Consider the following 21,134-nt stretch of genomic DNA (forward strand, 5'->3'; position numbering starts at 1 on the left):
TTTGTGGGACATCTGCCCACGCTGGCGAAATCAGATGTCTTTTGTTCTCCAGTCTGGCACGTTGCACCAATGCTAAATTCATTTTAAAAACATAAAGCAGATTGGGGCTATTTCCCCCCCCTTTGTTAAATATTGGCACGAAGTCCTGGTCTGGAGGAGGATCCGGCCCTTGGCGCCATTGTAGTCTCAGCATGGAAACTGTAAATTAAGAATCTCTGTTTCGGCCACAACACACGAGTGTCTCTATCTATCTAGCAGAGGCCAGGCGCTGCCATCGATTCCACCTCTAGGGAGTGTCAGATGAGCGCTCCAGGATGCTCTAGCTTTTGAAGTGCACTGTCTGATCCTAAGATAAGGCCAAAGGGGACTGGGGCAGGAGGGAGATGAAATAGACAACTCTAGAGATCAAAGGATGGAGAGATAGCAGCCTAAAATCCAGAGAGAGGCTCAAGGAAGGGCCAAAGGGATGTTTTCTCTGGTTTAAAGGGGCAATGCAAAACCATATTCAAACCCACTCAGAACAGACACAGGATTTTAGAGGGGAACTGAAAAGCTTCAGAGCCAAACTCTCCTGAGCAGATTGCGCTTCTCATTCACACCCTCACCAGAAATTGGCCTCCTTTTTCTGCCCCCACAAGCTACTGTTAGGATTTTGATTATGGGTCCCCTCTAGCATCCGGCAACACAAAAGGCACCCCATTATGCTGGGGGCTGCCCAGTGATACTCCCTGCCCCCAAAGCGCTTGTAGGCAAGACAGATAAAGGGTGGGAGGAGGAGGGAAAATGAACAAGGAAAAGCACCAAGATCTCCTGACTCCCCATCCAAGGGCATACTCCTCCCTAGTACACTGCTTCTCAGCAGTTTAATTCACAGCATCACAGGCTTCTTTGAGTCCATTTCAATGTCAAGTTGCTGCAGCTGTGGATACAGGTAGGTACTTGGATGTCCAAACAGCCTAAGTGCAGAAGCGTTTGCAATGGTCTGTGCCTGCATTTTAAAGGCACTAAAAGGGAGGCCAGTGACTATACTGTTCATGGAAGCCCCTTTCAGAGGTGTTGAATGGCTCAGTGGCTGCAGAGTGGTCTAGGGCAGGGATTCTGAAGAGAAATTATTTGGTGGCCTCAGAGTGCGGCCACCAACTCTCACACTTTTCCCTAAAATATTTAATTAGCTTTAGGAAAAACAAATATATATGCACATAGAAACGTCCAAATCATTGTCATTTATTATTTGCGTTAATAAGTCTGTTGTGAAAAGCGATATTAACAAACGTACAACTATAATTTTTCACAGCAGAATTACTCAGCCCTGGCAAGTCTTGGGCAAATTAAGCTCTGGTTGGGGGGTCGGGGGAGGCAGTGGGGGCCAGAGGTGATGTGGGTGGGTGGCTGGGGGAGGCAGTAGGGGGCTGGAGCCTGAAGCCCAGTGGCCGGAGGACAGAGCTAAAGCCTGGGGCCCACCACCCCGCAGCCAGAGCCCGGGGCTGAAGCCTGAAGCCCTCTGGCCAGAGCCTGCTGCCCCACTGCCCCAGGGCTGAAGTCCAAAGCCTGAGCCCCATTGCCCATGGGAAGGCAGGGAACTGACCGGCTGCCTGCTCCTCCAGCATTGTGCCCCAGGTATCCCCAGAGGTGGGCAGGACCCAACCCCTGCTGGCAACCCCAGCAACCAACACCAAGGTGGTACATCCAGGAGCACCAGGGAGGGGCTGCAGCTTTGCTCCTCTGCCCTCCTCCCCCAAATCACAGCCCAGGAGGCTCTGGCCCCAAGAAAAGCCCCAGATGGCTGCATGCGGCCACAGTGGCAGCATTTGAGAAATGCTGGTCTAGGGTGCCTCATGCTTAAGTTGCTCATTTGAACCCAGCCCTGGTTTAAAATGACTTGTACCAGCTGACAGGAGTCTGGAGGCTCGGGCCAGTTCCCCGGGCCTGGTGCCTGTACCACAGTCAGCAGAGAAGCCAAGGAGTGTATGAGGCCCAGAGAGACTCTCTCCCCATGTCTAGAGGGGATCACCGGTGGTTGTGTGTGTGTGTGGGGGGGCTGTTGTAGGAGGGGAACCACCCAAACTGAATCTGCTGTGTGGCTGGAGGGATGACTCCAGGGATGTCAATCTGGCACTTTTCACAAGTGTGACATGCACTTAAAAATACAGGCAAAGAAATAGCCTATTAGTGTGAAAGTATTGCCTGATGCTTAGAGCAGGGGAGTGGCTGGGCAGACTTCGTGGCTCTATTCCCAGTTCTCAAATGGGAGCTATTGTCTAGAATGGGGGGGGGGAGGGGTGTAAGCATCAGGACTCCTGGGTTCTGTTCCTGGGGAGTGGGATCTAGTATTTGGTGAGGTGGCTGCAGATCAGGGCTTTTGGGTTCTGTTCCCAGTTGTGGGCGGGAAAATGGGCCTAGTGTTTAATAATACCTCACTCTTATATACCCCTTTTCATCCATAGACCTAAAAAAATAAAAACACTTTACCACAGAGGTCAGTATCATTTGCCCCATTTTACAGAAACCAGGAAACTGAGGCCAAGAAGTGACTTGCTTATGGTGGCCCCACAGAGCAACAAATAGAACCCACAGATCCGAGCCCCAGGCTAGTGCTCCGTCGTCCGCTAGGCTTCACTGACTTGTTAGAGGAAGGTGGATGGACGCCAGGACTCCTGGATTCTATTCCCAGGTCTGGAATGGGGATTGAAATCTAGCAGTAGCTGGGACAAGGCATCAGGACTCCCAGGTTTGATTCCTGGCTCTGCTGCTGCCTTGCTCCAAGCTACCTTTGGCTCCACTCCTGTGCTGTGCCTCCTAAGAGACAGGGCACTGGATCGGCCCTCCTGTTGCTGACTCAGGGCACAAAGGCTGTGGAGGGGGAGGTGCGCCTTACTTTCAAGGTGAGCAAAGTGAGAGAGGGAGAGTTGGGGTGCAGGAGAAAGGGGTAGGGTGACCAGGTGTCCTGTTTTTTAAAGGTTTCAGAGTAACAGCCGTGTTAGTCTGTATTTGCAAAAAGAAAAGGAGTACTTGTGGCACCTTAGAGACTAACCAATTTATCTGAGCATTTATTTGAGCTACAGCTCACTTCATCGGATGCATACTGTGGAAACTGCAGAAGACATTATATACACAGAGACCATGAAACAATACCTCCTCCCACCCCACTCTCCTGCTGGTAATAGCTTATCCAAAGTGATCACTCTCCTTACAATGTGCATGATAATCAAGTTTGGCCATTTCCAGCACAAATCCAGGTTTTCTCACCCTCCGCCCCCCCCCCCCCAAACTCACTCTCCTGCTGGTAATAGCTCATCCAAAGTGCCCACTCTCCCTACAATGTGCATGATAATAAAGGTGGGCCATTTCCAGCACAAATCCAGGTTTTCTCACCCCTGCCCCATTACCAGCAGGAGAGTGAGTTTGTGTGTGTGTGGTTTTTTTGGGGGAGGAGGGGGCGAGAAAACCTGGATTTGTGCTGGAAATGGCCCACCTTGATTTTCATACACATTGTAAAGAGAGTGGTCACTTTGGATGGGCTATTATCAGCAGGAGAGTGAGTTTGTGTGCGGCGGGGGGGGGGGGGCGGAGGGTGAGAAAACCTGGATTTGTGCTGGAAATGGCCCAACTTGATTATCATACACATTGTAAGGAGAGTGATCACTTTAGATAAGCTATTAGCAGCAGGAGAGTGGGGTGGAAGGAGGTATTGTTTCATGGTCTCTGTGTATATAATGTCTTCTGCAGTTTCCACAGTATGCATCCGATGAAGTGAGCTGTAGCTCACGAAAGCTTATGCTCAAATAAATTGGTTAGTCGCTAAGGTGCCACAAGTACTCCTTTTCTGTTTTTTAAAGGGACCATCCTGTTTTGGGGGACTTTTTCTTATATAGGCGCCTATTACCTCCCACCACCCCCTGCCCCGTTTTTTCACAGTTGCTATCTGGTCACCCTAGAAACGGGAAGTCTGCAGAGAACAGGACAAATGGATTCAGCAAGGCTCACTGCTTCCCATGTGGCAAAGCCAGCATGGAAAGAGGGTGACCCGGGTGGGTGGGGGGATGTTGCTCTCTGATCCACCCCCCCCCCCATCTAAGGCAATGTCCCCATACCGCAATGGGAGGAATGCTCATCTAGAGGCTGGGGAGATACCTCCCCCCACACTCACACCCACACCCACTCCCTGTGGGGAGGAGATAAGCCTGTGGGGAGGGCTGGTGCTTCTGTCTAACCCCTCCCTGTGGTGTGCTAATCTAGATGACTAGCTGGATGAGTCACCATCCACAGCACACAGTGCATGTGGGTGTGATGAGGAGGCTCAGGGAAGGGAGTGGGGGCTGGGCTAGTGCTTCTAAGCCGGGACTGGGAATCAGAATGCCTGGGTTCTGAGACTGTCTGCAGGAGGGAAGAGGTGGCTAATGGTTGGAGTGGGAAATTGTGGCCCTTCTGTGTGCCTCAGTTCCCCCTCCGGGCAAATAATACTTAAGAGGCAAGTGTGATGCTTGACAAAATCTTGGCTGTAATGTGCTTAGGGGACCCTCAGATGAGAGTCACTCGAGCAGAATTATCATGGAGCCTGCTTTCTGTGAGGCTGGAGGTCAGACCTGCGACTGTCTGGGGCTCAACTCAGCAAAACACAAGGCTGCCTTGAGTCCATCCACTGTGGTTCGCTGCCCAGGAACATTCCCTGCCTGGATTTTGGTGGTGGCAGTGGGAACAGGAGGAGGGGTTGCAAAAAACCCCACCACTCCTTGCAGAAAGAGACTATTAACTAGCAGCTGCTCAGAATAGCTGGGGCCACCCAGCAGCTGGGTGTCTGTGTCTGTGCAGTCTCTGAGGGCAAGTCAGAGCAGCTCAGGCTAGAAGCCACACCCCGGCTGGCTGGGGTTTCGGGCATGCCTCACAGAGGTTTGCTTATAAAGCTGACTCCAACACTGGGCCATCCCCCTGCTTGCCAGTCCAGCCCCAAGCGGGAGGGGAAAAGGGATGAGAACTGGCAGCTTCACATGGCTTTGTTGTCTTTTTTTGTGTGTGGCTTAGTAGGATCAACCCATTGAACTGGGTTTTAAAGAGACAGGCCACCTTTTCAAACCATGGTGAAGGGTTGCTACAGGTCAGCTCCCTAGGTCATGGCTGTTAGGAACATTCATAGATTCCAAGTTCGGAAAGTTTCACTGTGGTCATCTAGTCTGACCTGTATAAACACAGGCCATAGAACCTCCCCAGAAAATTCCTAAGACAGATCTTTTAGAAAAACATCCAATCTTGATTGAAAGCATGAAGAGTGTCTGCTAGGAAGTACCTGTTGATTTCTTTTCTCCTTTACATTTTCCCTCTACTGTTATTTCATGGTGCTTGTACTCATATAACTGTAATATAATATATAAGAACACCTAGCTTTGGTCTGTTGCTTTCCTTCTGTTCTCAAAGCGCTTTACAAAGGAGGCTGGTATTGTTATCCCCATTTTACAGGAGGGGAAACTGAGGCACAGAGAGGCAAAGTGAGCCAGCAGGCCAGTAGCACAATCCAGGTCTTCTGATTCCCAGTCAAGTGTGCTATCCACTAGTAAACACTGCCTCCCATGCTATGTTGGCTAGCATGTTTGCAGGGCAGCTTTCTACTGGATGCAGAAGGGGTCAGGATGGGAGACTGGGCTGGGATTCAGGAGACTTGCATTCAGTTCCTTGTTCAACCACAGGCTAATCTAGTTCAATTGGTGCAACTTTTGTATGTGTACAAGGCCAAAGAGAGGGGGGAAGGGGGAGGAATTAAGGCACAGAGAGGAGTCATACAGCAGGTTAGTGGTACAGCTAGGAAAAGAACCCAGGTCTCCTGAGTCTCCATTAGCTTCTTTTGGTTGCATTATTCAAAAAAGTATTATTATCCCTATTTTACAATTGGGGAATTTAGGTCCAGAGAGATTGGGGCCATATTTTCAAAAGATCTCAGCTCCTGTTTAGGCACTTAAATTAAGTGGCCATATTTGTCCTCCATAGAAGAGCCGGGAGTAGAACCTATGCTTCTAATAGTGTGAATCAAAACTCACGCACTTAGCCACATCAAAACAATCTACCAAACCTCCCTAGAAAAAAAAAAACAGTATGTGATCAGGTTGCTAAAGCCTGTATTCTAATTGGTATGCACAAAGGGGGCAGAGTTAAGGTTGGAGGGACAACCTTAATGTTGGCATTTGCTACTTGTTGAGTGTTTAACTTTGCAAACTTAATAATGTTTTTGAACAAATTTGTTGTTGTTGTCGTATGAGACAAGGTGGGTGAGGTAATATCTTTTATTGGACCAACTTCTGTTGCTAAGAGACATGCTTCATAGAGTTCTTCAAATTTTCACAGTGGGTGTGGGAGGGTTGTGTGTAAAATATACGCACATCCACAAACACATCAGCAGCTTTCACCAAGACTCTCCAATATACTTTAAAAACATGAGGCCTTGTGAAAAGAGTGCCCAAATCCCATAGGCCAGGGCTACACTAGAAACTTTTGCCAGCATAACCATGTTGGTTAGGGGTATGGGGTTTTTGCAACATTAAGATACTGGCAAGAGCCCTAGTGTAGACACGGTTATACCTGCATAAAAGTGCTTTTGCCAGTATAGCTTATTTTGCTCACTGAACCAGTATAAAAGCTATACTGGCAAAAGCACTTTTTGCTGGTATAAACTGTCTCTCCAACAGGAGAGTCTGCTGGTATAGCTGTAGCAGTATGGCCTCAGGCAGCTTTGAAAATCTCAGCCTTAATAAATAAAGCCACCTAGCCCTTGCTGCCTGGAGGCAAATTGTCTCTGTGTTCTATAGAGGGGGGAAACTGAGGCATAGACCGACCATGACTTATCCAGCAAGTCAATGGTGGAGCTGCAGAGAGGATGTGGGTTTCCTGACTCCCAGTTCTGTTCTTTAACCACATCCTTCCTTCTCTCTGTGATAATGATCTAATGTGAGGAGAGGGATGTTATTTAACTCTGCAAACCCTCTTGGGATATGGTTGGTATGACAGATGCTCTGCAGAACGAAGTTGCGTTGTAATAAATAGCTAGTCATCCCAATGGCTCCTGGGCTGCTATTCCACCAGGTTTCTGTTTTCCCTAGAATATCTGGTTTCACTTCCTGCACCAGTAGTTCTAGTTCCTCCATTTTGTTACCCAGACTCCTTGCATAGGTGTACAAACATCTTAATGGCTGCTGCTTGGCTTCACCCACATTCCTCGCCTAATTGGGTACAGTCATTCTACTGCCTATCTGACTGGTATCAGCACTATCCTTCCTCTTCATGTCCATTCGCATTGTCCACTGCTGTTCCCTTCTCCGTTGCTGTATCCTTTCTTACTGTATTTTGCTCCCTCTCAGTGTTCAAATCAAGCGTTGAGATTACCTGAGCATCTCCCAGCCGTCTTCCCAGAATTTCTATCTTAAATCTCTCTTAATCAGTTGTGCTGGCCTCCATCCCAGAAGCCTATTTCCTTCAAGTGGAGTCCATCTGATGAGAACAGTCCTCTGTCCATGAATGGCTCCCAGTGATCAAACATCCCGCCAAAGCCCTCCTTATAGCACCATTCCCTGGGCTATCTGTTGATCATGTCCTTCAATGTCTTCCCTTTGTTCTTGTCTTGTAGGGACAGGCGGAATCCCACTGAAGATCACCTTAGCCTCCATTTCCTTAAGCATCTTCCCCAGTCTCCCTTAATACGTCCAAAGCTCTCCTTAAAACTTCCCTCTACTGTGAACCCTCCAGAACACAACAGCTAGATGTCTGGTGTGCTCTGACCACTGCTTATTAAAATTACCTTGAGCACTTCCCACTTGTTTGTTGTATTCACCTGTTGTCTCTCATCTTATATTGTAAGCTCTTTGGGGCAGGCACCATGTTTTTGTTATGGGTATGTACAGTGCCTAGCACAACAGAGGCCCGATCCCTGATTGGGGCCTCTTGCCACCACAGTAATACAAATAATAAGAACCAGTTTGAATTTTTGCTTGTACTGGATCCTTATATTTTAAAAACCCGTCTGCGTTATTTTAATCACTAAAGCTGTTGCAATCTGTTGGCTGGGACACACTGTTATTGGTCTTTTGCTGCTCTCTGATCTCCAGGAGTGAAAAAAACAAAAAACAGTTCTGTCGGAGGTAGAGTGAGGTCATATTTAGTGATGGCAGAATTTTCCAGCTGCTGAGAGAAAGAAAAAAAAGGCAAACAGCAGTCACTCTTAAGAGAGTCAGTCGAGGAACACAGAGAGGGATCAGACCAACATTTTGACCTCTGACCTCTTGGTCTCAATGAAGCCTCCAAAATCAACAAGAAGAGAATGTTTCACTTCATCCCATCAGCATCAGGAAAGCCTATCATGAACTGCTGCAGAACTGTTCCGCTCATTTAAAGGGATTGTACTCATGCTGTGGCCACTGGCTGAGTCCACCAGACTTATTTGTATTTGTCATCATGGCACGAACAATAAAATACATCAAATTGTCTGCAAACCTTGCCATTTGCAGTTATCTCCATTTTTTATGTTGGTGTATTGCATTGCCACTAGACACAAGTGCAGTAGCGTTCTAGTTTATGACTGGTGTCTGTAGGCAGCACAGAATAAGAAGAATTGTGAAAGAACAACTGCAGAAAGCTGCTGCCAGCCAAACAACAGCAACAGCAAAAGTGTCTTTATGCCTCTGCCTTGGGCCCATTCATCTCAGCTAGGTGTGAACTCTACCCATTCAGCACCTCATTCGTTCAAAAAGGTGTCAATTTCACCTCTGTTGGCCCTATTGACTGCCACAATTTTAGGGTAAATCAAGAAACAACATACAATTGGGAAGGCAGTGCAGTAATTCATCCCTGGTGGAATTCCAGCTTCATTGCTGGATGTGAAAGAGATTCCCAAATGGCTGAGGATGTGAGGGAGATTCCCAAACCTGAGCCATTCTTTTTAGGTGACAAATCTGAGGAACTGTCCCAGATTGAGGTATCATTAGAGGAGGTTTTGGAACAAATTGATAAATTAAACAGCAATAAGTCACCAGGACCAGATGGTATTCACTCAAGAGTTCTGAAGGAGCTCAAATGTGAAATTGCAGAACTACTAATTGTAGTCTGTAACCTATCATTTAAATCAGCTTCTGTACCAGATGACTGAGGATAGCTAATGTGACGCCAATTTTTAAAAAGGGCTCCAGAGGTAATCCCAGCAATTACAGGCAAGTAAACCTGACTTCAGTACCGGGCAAACTGGTTGAAACTATAATAAAGAACAATATTGTCAGAGATATATATGAACATAATTTGTTAAGGAAGAGTTAACATGGTTTTAGTAAAGGGAAATCATGCCTCACCAATCTACTAGAATTCTTTGAGGGGGTCAACAAGCATGTGGACGAAGGGGATCCAGTGGATATAGTGTACTTAGATTTTCAGAAAGCCTTTAACAAGGTCCCTAACCAAAGGCTCTTACGCAAAGGAAGCTGCCACGGGATAAGAGGGAAGGTACTCTCATGGATTGGTAACTGGTTACAAGATAGGAAACAAAGGGCAGGCAGTCCTATTCAACATATTCATAAATGATTTGGAAAAAGGGGTAAATAGTGAGGTGGCAAAATTTGCAGATGATACAAAATTACTAAAGATAGTTAAGACCCAGGCAGACTGTGAAGAGCTACAAAAGGATCTCTCAGAAGTGGGTGCTGGGCAACAAAATGGCAGATGAAATTTAATGTTGATAAATGCAAAGTAATGCACATTGGAAAGCATAATCCCAACTACACATATAAAATAATGGGGTCTAATTTAGCTGTTTCCACTCAAGAAAGAGATCTTGGAGTCATTATGGATAGTTCTTTGAAACATCCACTCGATGTGCAGCGGCAGTCAAAAAAGTGAACAGAATGCTTGGAATAATTAAGAAAGGGATATGTAATAGGACAGAAAATATCATGTTGCCTCTATATAAATCCATGGTACGCCCACATCATGAATACTGTGTGCAGATGTGGTCGCACCATCTCAAAAAAGATATATTGGAATTGGAAAAGGTTCAGAAGAGAGCAACAAAAAATTATTAGGAGTATTGAACGGCTTCCGTATGAAGAGAGATTAATAAGACTGGGACTTTTCAGCTTGGAAAAGAGACGGCTAAGTGGAGATATGATTTTCAGCTTGGAAAAGAGACGGCTAAGTGGAGATAAAATCATGACTGGTGTAGACAAAGTAGATAAGGAAGTGTTATTTACTACTTCTCATAACACAAGAACTAGGGATCACCAAATGCAATGAATAGGCAGCAGGTTTAAAACAAAAAAAGAAAATATTTCTTCACACAGCACACAGTCAACCTGTGGAACTCCTTGCCAGAGGATGTTGTGAAGGCCAAGACCATAACAGGGTTAAAAAAAGAACTAGATAAATTCATGGAGGATAGGTCCATCAATGGCTATTAGCTAGGATGGGCAGGAATGGTGTCCCTAGCCTCTGTTTGCCAGAAGCTGGGAATGAGCGACAGGGGATGGATCGCTTGATGATTACCGGTTCTGTTCATTCCCTCTGGGGCACCTGGCACTGGCCACTGCTGGAAGATACTGGGCTAGTTGGACCCTTGGTCTGACCCAGTACGGTCATTCTTATGTTCTTATGTTCCCCAGGATGAGAAAATGTGATCTTATTTATAAAATATACTCATGATATTTTGACAGGTTTCAGAGTGATAGCCGTGTTAGTCTGAATCAGCAAAAGTCTCGAAGGTGCCACAAGAACTCCTTGTTCTTTTTGATGATATTTTGAGTTTTTCTCAAAGCTCCAGCTCCTGAAGTCTCCTAATTACATGAGAATCAATCTCAGCTTTCATTTAAAAAAATAATAGATCAATTTGTAGCCATCATCATTGCAAAGAAAAGCTTGGAAATATGAAGTGAATATCACTTAAAGACTCAAAAAACAAGAGGCAAAGAAAAAGAAGACAACTTTTGTTATTTTGAAGCCATTGCATGATTTTTGGGAGCCTGAGTCATGATTTTTGAATGGCTCATGGGAAGCTGGGTGGGAAAGAACATGGCAACCATTCTCGAACAGCGCTGGGCCTGGCCTTCCAGTGAGGCCAGGCAGGGAGAACATTGTCCACACTAAGGTGGGCCCAGACCCTCAGAGCACTCTCGGTGGCAGCATTTTAGGGGACACAGGAGATGTGGTGACAACTTAGGAAACATCATGGTGTTTCGGGGCGGCAGGGAGTGGTGCAGGGAGAATTTCAGGGGGATGCACACGCATCTAGGGGAAACACTGAGCATCTTCGAAGAACATGGAGTGGATGTCTTGGGGGGACATCTGTGTCTCAGACGTTCATGTTGACATGACAGGGTCTCAGCGTGTTGTGTCAGTATCTTGATGGGAGGCATGCGATGTGACATCTCAGAATAACTTGTCTACGTCCTGGGGGGACATGGAAGGGCTCTCAAGGACACTAGAATTAGGTGACCAGATGTCCTGATTTTATAGGGACAGTCCCGATATTTGGGGCTTTTTCTTATATAGGTGCTTATTACCCCCCACACCCTTTCCTGATTTTTCACCCTTGCTATCTGGTCACCCCAACTACAATGTCCCATAACATTAACAATGTCTTGGGATGACATGTGTGAGTTTTGAGGAGACGGGTGTAGTCGTCCCAGTGGGATACGGAGGGCTACACACTCGTGGGATGCTGTGATATTTGGGGGTGACCAGAGTCTCTGCAGGCCAGACTGTGACACGACTGGAGTGACGTGTCTGTATCCTGGGGACGGACATACTGACATGGTGGAGGCAGGGGCTGACAGGAACTCTGGGAGATGTGTGGCTATGACAGGGTGTTATGGGGGAGGTGCTGACATGACAGGATCTCAGGGGGACACCTGTTGTTCTGATGGGTCCCGGGGTGGGGATGCTGTCACACAGGGTCGGGGGTGGGGGGGGCACAGTTGCCATCCTGAGGAAGTCTCAGGGGAACGGGCTGCTGACAGGGCCTGAGTCCTGAGCTCGCAGTCGTGGCTGGGTAGGGAGGCTGTCGTGCTTGGTCTGGGGGACGCGCTGGGAACACGTGTCCGTGGTGGGGACAGTGTCTGTGAGCGCGGTGGGCTGAGCGGGGAGCGCCGTGCCACACGCCGCTGGTGCAACTACGAGAGCGAGCAGGGCGCCTCCTCTACTAAATGGGGGCGGGGATAGGCGCTCGGAGCTCGACATAAAATGGCGCCTCTTCGCCCACATTCCCCAGCGCCGGCCAACCCAACCCTCCAAGGGTTCAACCGAACCTTTTACAGCCGCCTGCACCCAGTTCCCATAGGTCGATTTCGGTCTGCTCGCCATCCTCATTGGGTCTGATCCCTTGGCCGGGATCCCGCCCGATCGCTGATTGGCCGCTCTACATGTCAGACTCTAATCCCGCCTTCTCCCGTCTTTCACATTATTGATAGCTCATTGGTGTTGTCTCGCGTCAATTGAATTTTAGTCCCGCCTTCCCTACATGGCTAGCGTCTTAGAAGCTCGCCTAACGGCCGATTGGTCAATTTTCACGTCAATCACAACTTCGTTCCATGCTCTCCAAGCCTCTCCCGTACGGGGTTTCCTGAGGAGACCGCATGATCGCTGATTGGCCATCTGTCACGTCAGTTGTTCTTTCGCCTCATCCCTTCTTCCCACCCTTCCCCGAAAGGGCCTTCTGATTTTCTATTGGCCACAGCTTCCGTCAGTTCCTCCCGCTCCCCTCCCTCATTGGGCGGAGCCGCGAAGGGGGCGTATCCTAGGGCTGGGGCTTTTCGTGGACTGCTACCACTCCCTCTTAGAATCCGCCTGGTTTCCAATTAGCCATGCAACCTGTCATCCGCCATTAGTCCCGCCCACAGGGTGCCTCCTTGCCTTCTGATTGGGCGGAGTCGAGTCGGGAGGCGTGTCTCAGGGCCGGGGCTGTGTCGCACAGCTCCCCCAGTCCCTCCCTCGCCAGCCCTTTGGCGGTCACCGGCGGGGTTAGGCTGCCTCGTCAGCGAGTCGGACTCCCCCGCCCCTCCCCCCGCCCCGAGAGCGACTTGGGCTCGCCCCCCGCAGCGACCATGAGCGGTAAGGACGGCACCACCCCGGCCCCGGGGGACGCGAATCCGGCCGACTCCGACGGGCCGGCCCCGCCCCGGCCAGCCCCCACCCCCGGGCCGAGGGGACCTGGGAGGGGAGGGACCCGGGGGAGGGGGGAACCCTCGGGGGGTGGGACCCGGGGGGAGGGGGCTCGAGACGGGGGAGGATCCCGGGGGAGGGGGCCGGGGAGGGCCAGGATCCCCGGAGGGAGGGGAACTCTCGTGGGGGCGGTCCCGGGAGGGATTGGTACCTGAGCCCGGGGGAGGGGAGAAACCTCGTGGGGGAGGTCACGAGGGGAGGGGACTCGAGATGGGGGAGGATCCCGGGGGAGGGGGGACCTTTGTACCCTCGTGGGGTGGGTCACGGGGGGAGGGGGGCAAAGATCCCGTGGGGGGGGCATCCTTCGTGAGGGTGGATCTCGCAGGGGGGAGGGGCACCCCTCGTGGGGGTGGACCTCAGGGGAAGCGGAACCTTTACGGGGGGAATCCCTGGGAGAGGAGGTAAGGATCCGGTGGGGGGGGGGGACTCTCGAAAGGTGGGGTCTCCTGGGGGACGGTGTAAGGATTGGCGAGGGGGGGAAGCTGTTATGGGAGAGGGTTCTTGGACGGGGTGGGGGATAGGATCCCAGTGGGAGGGGGATCCCTCGTGCGGAGGGGTGGCCAGGATCCTGGTGGGAATAATCCTGGGGGAAGACACCTGGAAGTGGGGAGGGCGGATGTGAGGGCAGGGAGTGGAACCTTCCTGAGTGTGAATCTTTCATGGAGCCTTTGTGGAACAGATGGGGGGGGGAGGGGGCAGGATTTTTGGGGAGGGGGAATCCCTTGTGTGATGGATCCTATGAGAAAAGGGGCTGGGATCCTGTTCCTTGGGCGGGGGGGGGGAACTGGGGAACTCTCATGGTTTAGTCCTGGCAGGAGGGGTAGCCCTTGTGGAGGATCCAGGGGGAGGGGAGAACTATTGTGGGATGGATGGATGGGGGGGGAGGGAGGAACTTGGGGAGAGAGAGGCCTAGTGGTGCAGGATCCTAGGGCAGTGGATCTCAACCTTTCCAGACTACTGTACCCCTTTCAGGCATCTGATTTGTCTTGCATACCCACAAGTTCACCTCATTTAAAAACCACTTGCTTACAAAATCAGACATAAAAATACAAAAAATGGCACAGCACACTATTACTGAAAAATCGCTTGTTTTCATTTTTACCATATTTATAAAATCAATTGGAATATAAATATTATACTTACCTTTCAGTGTATCGTACATAGAGCAGTAGAAACAGGTCATTGACTCTATGAAATTTTAGTTTGTACTGACTTTGCTAGTGCTTTTTATGTAGCCTGTTGTAAAACTAGGCAAATATCTGGATGAGTTGATGTATCCCTGGGGGTACTCAGATGTCTTCCAGGGGGTACATGTATCCCTGGGTGAGAATCACTGTCCTAGGGTGTAGGGGGAACCTTTGCAGAAGTGGAATCTGGGTGGAGGGAAGTTGGGAAGGTCTGTGGGAGGGGGAACATTCAGGGGAAGGAGGGAGCAGGTGCAATGGGGCCCTGAGGAAGGGAGGGCATGGGAATAGAGGGGAGAACCCAGGGGGTGGAGAGGGGAGCAGAAGAAGGGACGTGCAAGAGTGGAATGGGGAGGAACCTGAGAGAGGAAGAGAGCGCATTCCTCCCGTTTCCTCCTCACTGAGTTTTTATGCTAACCCCCATTTGTCAATTTCTTCCCCAGTCTCTCTTCTCTACAGCTTGACAGCCCCCCTCCCCTCTTCTGCTTTCCCTTTCTGTCTCGTTCACCATCTCCCCCTTCACCATCCTCTCAAGCCTTCCCTTTACCTCTCTCTGTCCAGCTGAGTGCCTAGATACTAGGGGTGGTTGGTGCCCTTTAAATACTTAGAAAGAACCTCCTTCACCTTTCTAGTCCCACCTCCCTTCTTTCTGTTTTTACCTTCCTGGGTGTTCTCTTTTCCCTTAACTTTCCTGTTTTTAAACTGCTCTCATCACCCTTCTCAACCCTTCCCTGTACTCTGCTTCTTGTAAACTTATTGCAGTTTAATTGTAACAGAGTTTATCATTTTCCTCCCCATGCAGACCAAGAGAGCCCAGAAGACATGGCTGTTGTGAAGACCGAGAAGGAAGAAGAAAGTGCTTGTAGCAGAAGCAGTAGTATTGGAGGCAATGGGGAGGGTCAGGTGAGTGGAGTCCAAGAGAAGATGGTGTATGATGTCGGTGGGGAATGAGATTTGAATGGGATCCTGGCAGTCCTCATGCACACTGTGAGACTGCAAAAACCTATGACTTCTGTGTGGCGAGGTTCCCTGTGATGGCCCCAGTAGTAAAGGGTAGGGGCTAGCTTTGGGGTAGAGAGAGGAGAGTTTTAAGACTGGGGAAATCAGTCACTTCTTTGACCTTGTATAACATATAAAGTGCGTTCATGCATATAATTTCAAAACAAACGCTCCACTGCACACATGTCTTCCCCTGGTGGAAGGAGGAGAGAACAAACATGTGATGTGTTAGTCATATTGCTTGATGCACACCTAGAAGGTGCTCAGCTGCTGTGCTGATGAGCACAGTATGAGACCCTATAGAGAATGGAATATGGTTGTCCCCCGAGATCATATACAAAACCTCTGCCAATGTTAACATTTCTGCACCTCCTCCAAGAAATAGTGGTGTTAGCCCTTTCTTTAATCCTCTTTTCTTTCTAGGGGATGCACGGTCTCAGGGTCCATAGGTGCCTAGTAGCAATAGTACTGCCTCTTAGGATCTCTCCTCTGGAGATGTGCCAAATATCACGGCAAAGGGAAACTTCCTGGTCTTGGGCTGAACCATGAAGGCAGTTTCTACCGTCTCTCCTTGTGTTCATAGAAATCCTTCCTCCTTTGATGTTCCTCCACGTGCTCATGCCTGACAGCCCTATGTTTGCTAGCTGTATTTTCCAGCTGTGTGTGTCACTAAGGGCTGTTTCCCTAGTCTTTAGCTGAACACTCCTCCTTGTTTTTGCTTAGTTTGCATGGGGCTGGCGAAACTTAACTCCTCCTCGTTTGTCTTTAGGAATCCCAGCCTTCCCCCCTGGCTCTGCTGGCAGCCACGTGCAGCAGGATTGAGTCTCCCAATGAGAACTCCAACAGCTCCCAGAGCCAGCAGGGGGGCTCAGGTGAGCTGGACCTCACAGCTGCTGCCGCTCAGCTTGCCCAGACTACAAATGGTTGGCAAATCATTTCCACTGTCCCTGGGACATCCACCTCCTCCAAGGAGCAAGGGAGCAACGGCAGCGAGTCCTCACCAAAAAACCGACCTGTGACAGCTGGGCAGTATGTGGTTGCTGCTGCCCCCAATTTGCAGAATCAGCAGGTGCTGACCAGTTTGCCTGGTGTCCTACCAAACATTCAGTACCAGGTGATCCCACAGTTTCAAACAGTTGATGGGCAGCAGCTGCAGTTTGCCACCACCCCAGCCCAAGTTAACGTCCAGCAGGATGCCTCTGGCCAACTTCAGATCATCCCCGGGACAAATCAACAGCTCATTACAAACAGAGGTGGGACAGGCAATATCATAGCCGCCATGCCAAATCTGCTGCAGCAGGCTGTCCCAATCCAGGGGGTAGGATTGGGCAATAACGCCCTCTCGGGACAAACTCAATATGTGGCAAATGTCCCAGTGGCTTTAAATGGTAATATCACCTTGCTGCCTGTCAGCAGTGTTGCCACGAGTTTGGCGCCCACTTCTCAGACCGTCACTTTAAGTAGCTCTGGCTCTCAAGACAGCAGCTCTCAAATAGTGACTTCTGGTGCTGCAATCAGCTCTTCCAACATAGTGACGTCCCTTGCCACCTCTGGTGCTTTTTTCACGAATGCCAACAGCTACTCTACCACGACCACAAGCAGTAACATGGGTGTCATGAATTTTTCCAGCAGTGGGACCATGGGAACAAATGTTCAGGTCCAGACACCCCAGAGGGTTAGCGGCATTCAGAATTCGGACTCTCTGCAGAACCAGGTTTCTGGCATGGGACTTCAGCAAGGTCAGCAGAAGGATGCTGATCAAAATCAGCAGTCTCAGCAGCAGATCCTAGTGCAGCCTCAGCTTGTCCAGGGAGGGCAAACCATTCAGGCCCTCCAAGCTGCTCCACTCTCTGGCCAGACCTTTACCACCCAAGCCATCTCCCAAGATGCTTTGCAGAACCTTCAGCTTCAAGCAGTCTCCAACTCTGGGCCAATCATTATTCGAACACCTACTGTGGGGCCAAACGGGCAGGTCAGCTGGCAGACTATTCAGCTGCAGAATCTTCAGGTGCAGAACCCCCAAGCTCAGACAATTACCTTGGCCCCAATGCAGGGAGTCTCTCTGGGGCAGACGGGGCATACCAACACGCTCACACCAATAGCATCTGCCTCACTCCCCAGCGGCACTGTCACTGTAAATGCCGCTCAGCTGTCTTCTATGCCAGGCCTTCAGACCATTAACCTCAGTGCCTTGGGAGCGTCTGGAATCCAAGTACACCAGCTACAAGGGCTGCCGCTGGCTATAGCAAACGCTACTGGTAAGTTGGACGTTTTGTTGAAATGGCTTCTGAATTTTTCTTTTTGTTTCTGATCTCGCTTCCTGTAAGGCAGTATCTCAACCGTTCTGTGCATTAGCTTTGCAGGCCCCCTAGGCAATTGCCCTGCTTCCTACCCCCTGACACTGAGCTTGCTTGTGACCCCCACCCAAACTTGTCCCATGACCCCCTTGGGGTCATGACCCCACAGATTGATAAACACTGCTAACAGGGGAGGAACCCAAAGACATGAAGTTTCCAGACAACACAGCCAGCTGTGGGAGAGGTGTCAAACACCCAGTCTGCAAGCCAGATCTGACCTTTTTTACGTTTATGTGGGCCATGTGACAGGTTCAGATTCAGCAGAATCTAAGCTTCCATTTTAAAAAGTTTCTACCCTTCATAGTTGTGAAGATAAAGTCCTGCAGTAGGAACAAAGTATTACAGAGGCAATGTTGGCTCCCTGAATCTTCAGACAACCTGAAATGAACTCTGAAGGGGTGTGAACTAACTGCCCACCCTTCCTAAATCATGGAATTCACACCTAAACCCAATTATGAAGGTTAACTCCTTCATTGCTGATCATTTTAACAAATGAGATGGAGGGAAGTGATTGTGGCAGGCAGGTCTTGTGTTCCAGCTTTGGGGTTTCAACCAGTCATCCACAGGTGTTAGGATAGAAGGGGATTCCCACTCCCCAAATGCATTTCTGGGAGGTGTCATTTTAATCTCCTCCTTCGGAAGCATCCGGTATGGCCATGGCTGGGGGTGGGACATGGGGCAGGGTGGGCCAGGGCTGGGTGGCACCAAGCATCCTGTCTCTCTCAGGTGCTTGGCTGGCTGGTTCTTGCTCACATGCTCAGGGTCTAACTGATTACCACATGTGGGGGTCAGGAAGGAGTTTTTCTCAGGTCAAACTGGCAGCAACCTTGGAGGTTTTTCACCTTCCTCTGCAGTGTGTGGATCACTTGCTGGGATTATCTGGGTATACCTCATTTAATCCTTTCCGTGTCACTGCAGGAGCTGCAAGCACTGGTGCACCTCGGTCCCTCTGCCTGTACCATATGGTTGTCTAATCTGTTGGTCTCATATATTTTGGTCTCACATCCGTTGTTGAGTTAGGTGTGCGGGTGGTGTTAGTGGCCTGCGATAGGAGGTCAGACTAGATGATCTGTGATCCCTTCTGGCCTTAAACTCTATGACTTTGTGAAGTGTGGGAGTGAAGCCCAGGGAAGGAGGGAATTGGGAGAGACCTGAGCCAGACAGGGAAGAGGGAGATAGACAGAAAGGAGGATGAGGAAAGAAGAGAAACAAAAGGCAGAAATAGCAGTGATTCTAAAAGGGAACATGTTCTCCCACTATGTAATGCTGAGTGCAACAATGAAGCCCTGAACAAATTACGAACAACTAAAATTCAGTTTCTAAATAAAGCCTATATTCTCCTCCTGATCTTTATCCAAACCCCTTATTGACATGAGTAAAAGATCCATTGTATGTTGGAGGAAGTATGTGGTCATTATTGAGGCCTAAATGTATATGGACCATCCTTAAAAGTGGAATTCAGTATGAGTTTGACTCCCCTGACCCAAGGGATAAGCCAGACAGGGTTGCAAACTCTACAAGGCAAAAGAGTCAAATTGGGGGAACATTTATAATATTTCTTCCTCATCTTAAATTAGGAATTTCCATACAGTGACTTGAAGTGTGTGGCCAGAAGAAAGTAGGGGTGGGTATAAGATGCTATGATCTCATTCTTGGAGATGTTCAAACATTGAGACCGGCACAAAGCATCCTGATTGTTTCTGTTGAATCGATACTGTCGTCTCACAAGTGGGTCCCTCTCAACAATCGATACTGGAGTTGGTACAGCCTGATGGTGTCATAGTGCGATGTGCCTTTATGGTCTTGCTGGTCTTGACACTCGGAAATTTTGTTCCTGCTTTTGAGACAGAGCATTTCTTAATTTCTTTCACTGGGTGAACTTAATGCTGAAGGGTAATATTTTTAAACTATTGCCTGTACTTGGTAATAGCTTCTTAGGATGGTGCATGTCGCATCATTTTGTATCTTACTTAAAAATGCAACCACTCAAGTGAGTCACGTAATTTAGAAGCAGTTTAAATGTTGTGCAATTCAACTTCTGTTTCCTTCGTGAAAGAGAATAAAGCCACTTTCTTGGAATTGTTTTGCAGTGTTTTATGACCTGTTGTACTGCTGTTAAATTGATTTGGGTTTTGTATGTCTACAAGCTGTTTTCATATCTGATTAACTGTAATTATTGGTTTTCCACTGTATGAAGTCAATGAAATAACGTGGATCTTTCTCATAAGCATTGTGTGTGCGTCGTATAGAGCCTGTTTTTGTCATTTCATTTGTCTGATTTCTGTGTTCAGTGGATTCACTAGTATTGTCTAGTATTCTAACATCGTGATCCTCCCAAGTACATCCTGTGCTGCCTGCTCTGAGCCTATTCAGCTTGCTTGAAGCATATAGGCAACTCCTAGTTCCTGTATTTGTGAGATGGCTTTGCCCTGGATGGGTGGATCAGGGAGGAACTGTCTTGGAGACTACCCATCAGATCAGGGGTGGGAAAACTTTTTGGCCCGAGGGAATAGAAATTGTATGGAGGGCCATGAGTGCTCACAGAATTGGGTTGGGGGGCCAGGAGGGGATGAGGGCTCTGATTGCGGGGGCGGTGTCCAGCGTGGGGCTAGAAATGAGGAGTTCAGGGTGTGGGAGGGAGCTCTGGGATGGGGCTGGGGATGAGGAGTTTGGGGTGTGGGAGGGTGCTCTAGGCTGGGATCAAGGGGTTCAGAGGGCAGGAGGGGGATCAGGGCAGGGGTTTGGGGTGCAGGAAGGAGTGCAGGCTCCAGCTGGGGGTGCAGGTTCTGGGGTGGGGCTGGGGATGAAGGATTTGGGGTGCAGGAGAGTGCTCCAGGCTGGGATCAAGGGGTTCAGAGGGCGGGAGGGGGATCAGGGCTGGGGCAGGGGGTTGGGACATGGGGAGACTCTCAGGGGTGCAGGCTCCGGGTGGCGCTTACCTCAAGTGGCTCCCGGAAGTAGCAGCATGTCCCTTCTCTGGCTCCTATGCGGAGGCGCGGCCAGGCAGGTCTGCATGCTGCACCATCCACAGGCACCGGCCCTGCAGCTCCCATTGGAGTGCTGGAGGGGGTCATTAGAGCGCGTAGGAGCCAGAGGCGGGCCATGCTGCTGCTTCCGGGAGCCTTGTAGAGCAGCCCCTGACCCTGCTCCCCAGCTGGAGCCCCAGACCACACTCCCCAGTGAGAACTCGCTTAAAATGACTGGCGGGCTGGATCCGGGCCGCGGGCCATAGTTTGCCCACCCCTGCATCAGATGGCTTATTTCTGAGCAGCCATGTTCCTTTTTTTTTTTTTTTTTTAACCCTGAGAGCCATGTGTTAGAGTAGAAAGAGGGCTGCTCTTAGTGGAAAACCCCTCATTTGTGATGACATGTTTGCTGCCTTAAATTTTAATTGTCTGACATAATGCATTCTGCAGCAGAG

The 21,134-nt window shown here is 49.5% G+C and overlaps 1 protein-coding gene across 2 annotated transcripts in view; it reads left to right on the top strand.

Moving 5' to 3' along the window:
* The first annotated feature begins 12,935 nt into the window (after window positions 1–12,935).
* SP1 (Sp1 transcription factor) overlaps window positions 12,936–21,134 on the top strand; it is a 33,917-nt gene continuing 25,718 nt past the window's right edge. The window contains exons 1-3 of one of the 2 annotated variants that reach the window (XM_084610802.1): window positions 12,936–13,062; window positions 15,160–15,260; window positions 16,126–17,614. In XM_084610802.1, the coding sequence (XP_084466928.1) occupies window positions 13,056–13,062; window positions 15,160–15,260; window positions 16,126–17,614 (1,597 nt within the window). In that variant the 5' untranslated portion in view covers window positions 12,936–13,055. Of the gene's footprint in view, window positions 13,063–13,521; window positions 13,575–15,159; window positions 15,261–16,125; window positions 17,615–21,134 lie in introns of those variants that run through there. The other variant, XM_084610803.1, reaches the window with a different exon arrangement.

Source organism: Lepidochelys olivacea, assembly GCF_965140295.1.
Source record: "Lepidochelys olivacea isolate rLepOli2 genome assembly, chromosome: 20".
Lineage (NCBI taxonomy): Eukaryota > Metazoa > Chordata > Testudines > Cheloniidae > Lepidochelys > Lepidochelys olivacea.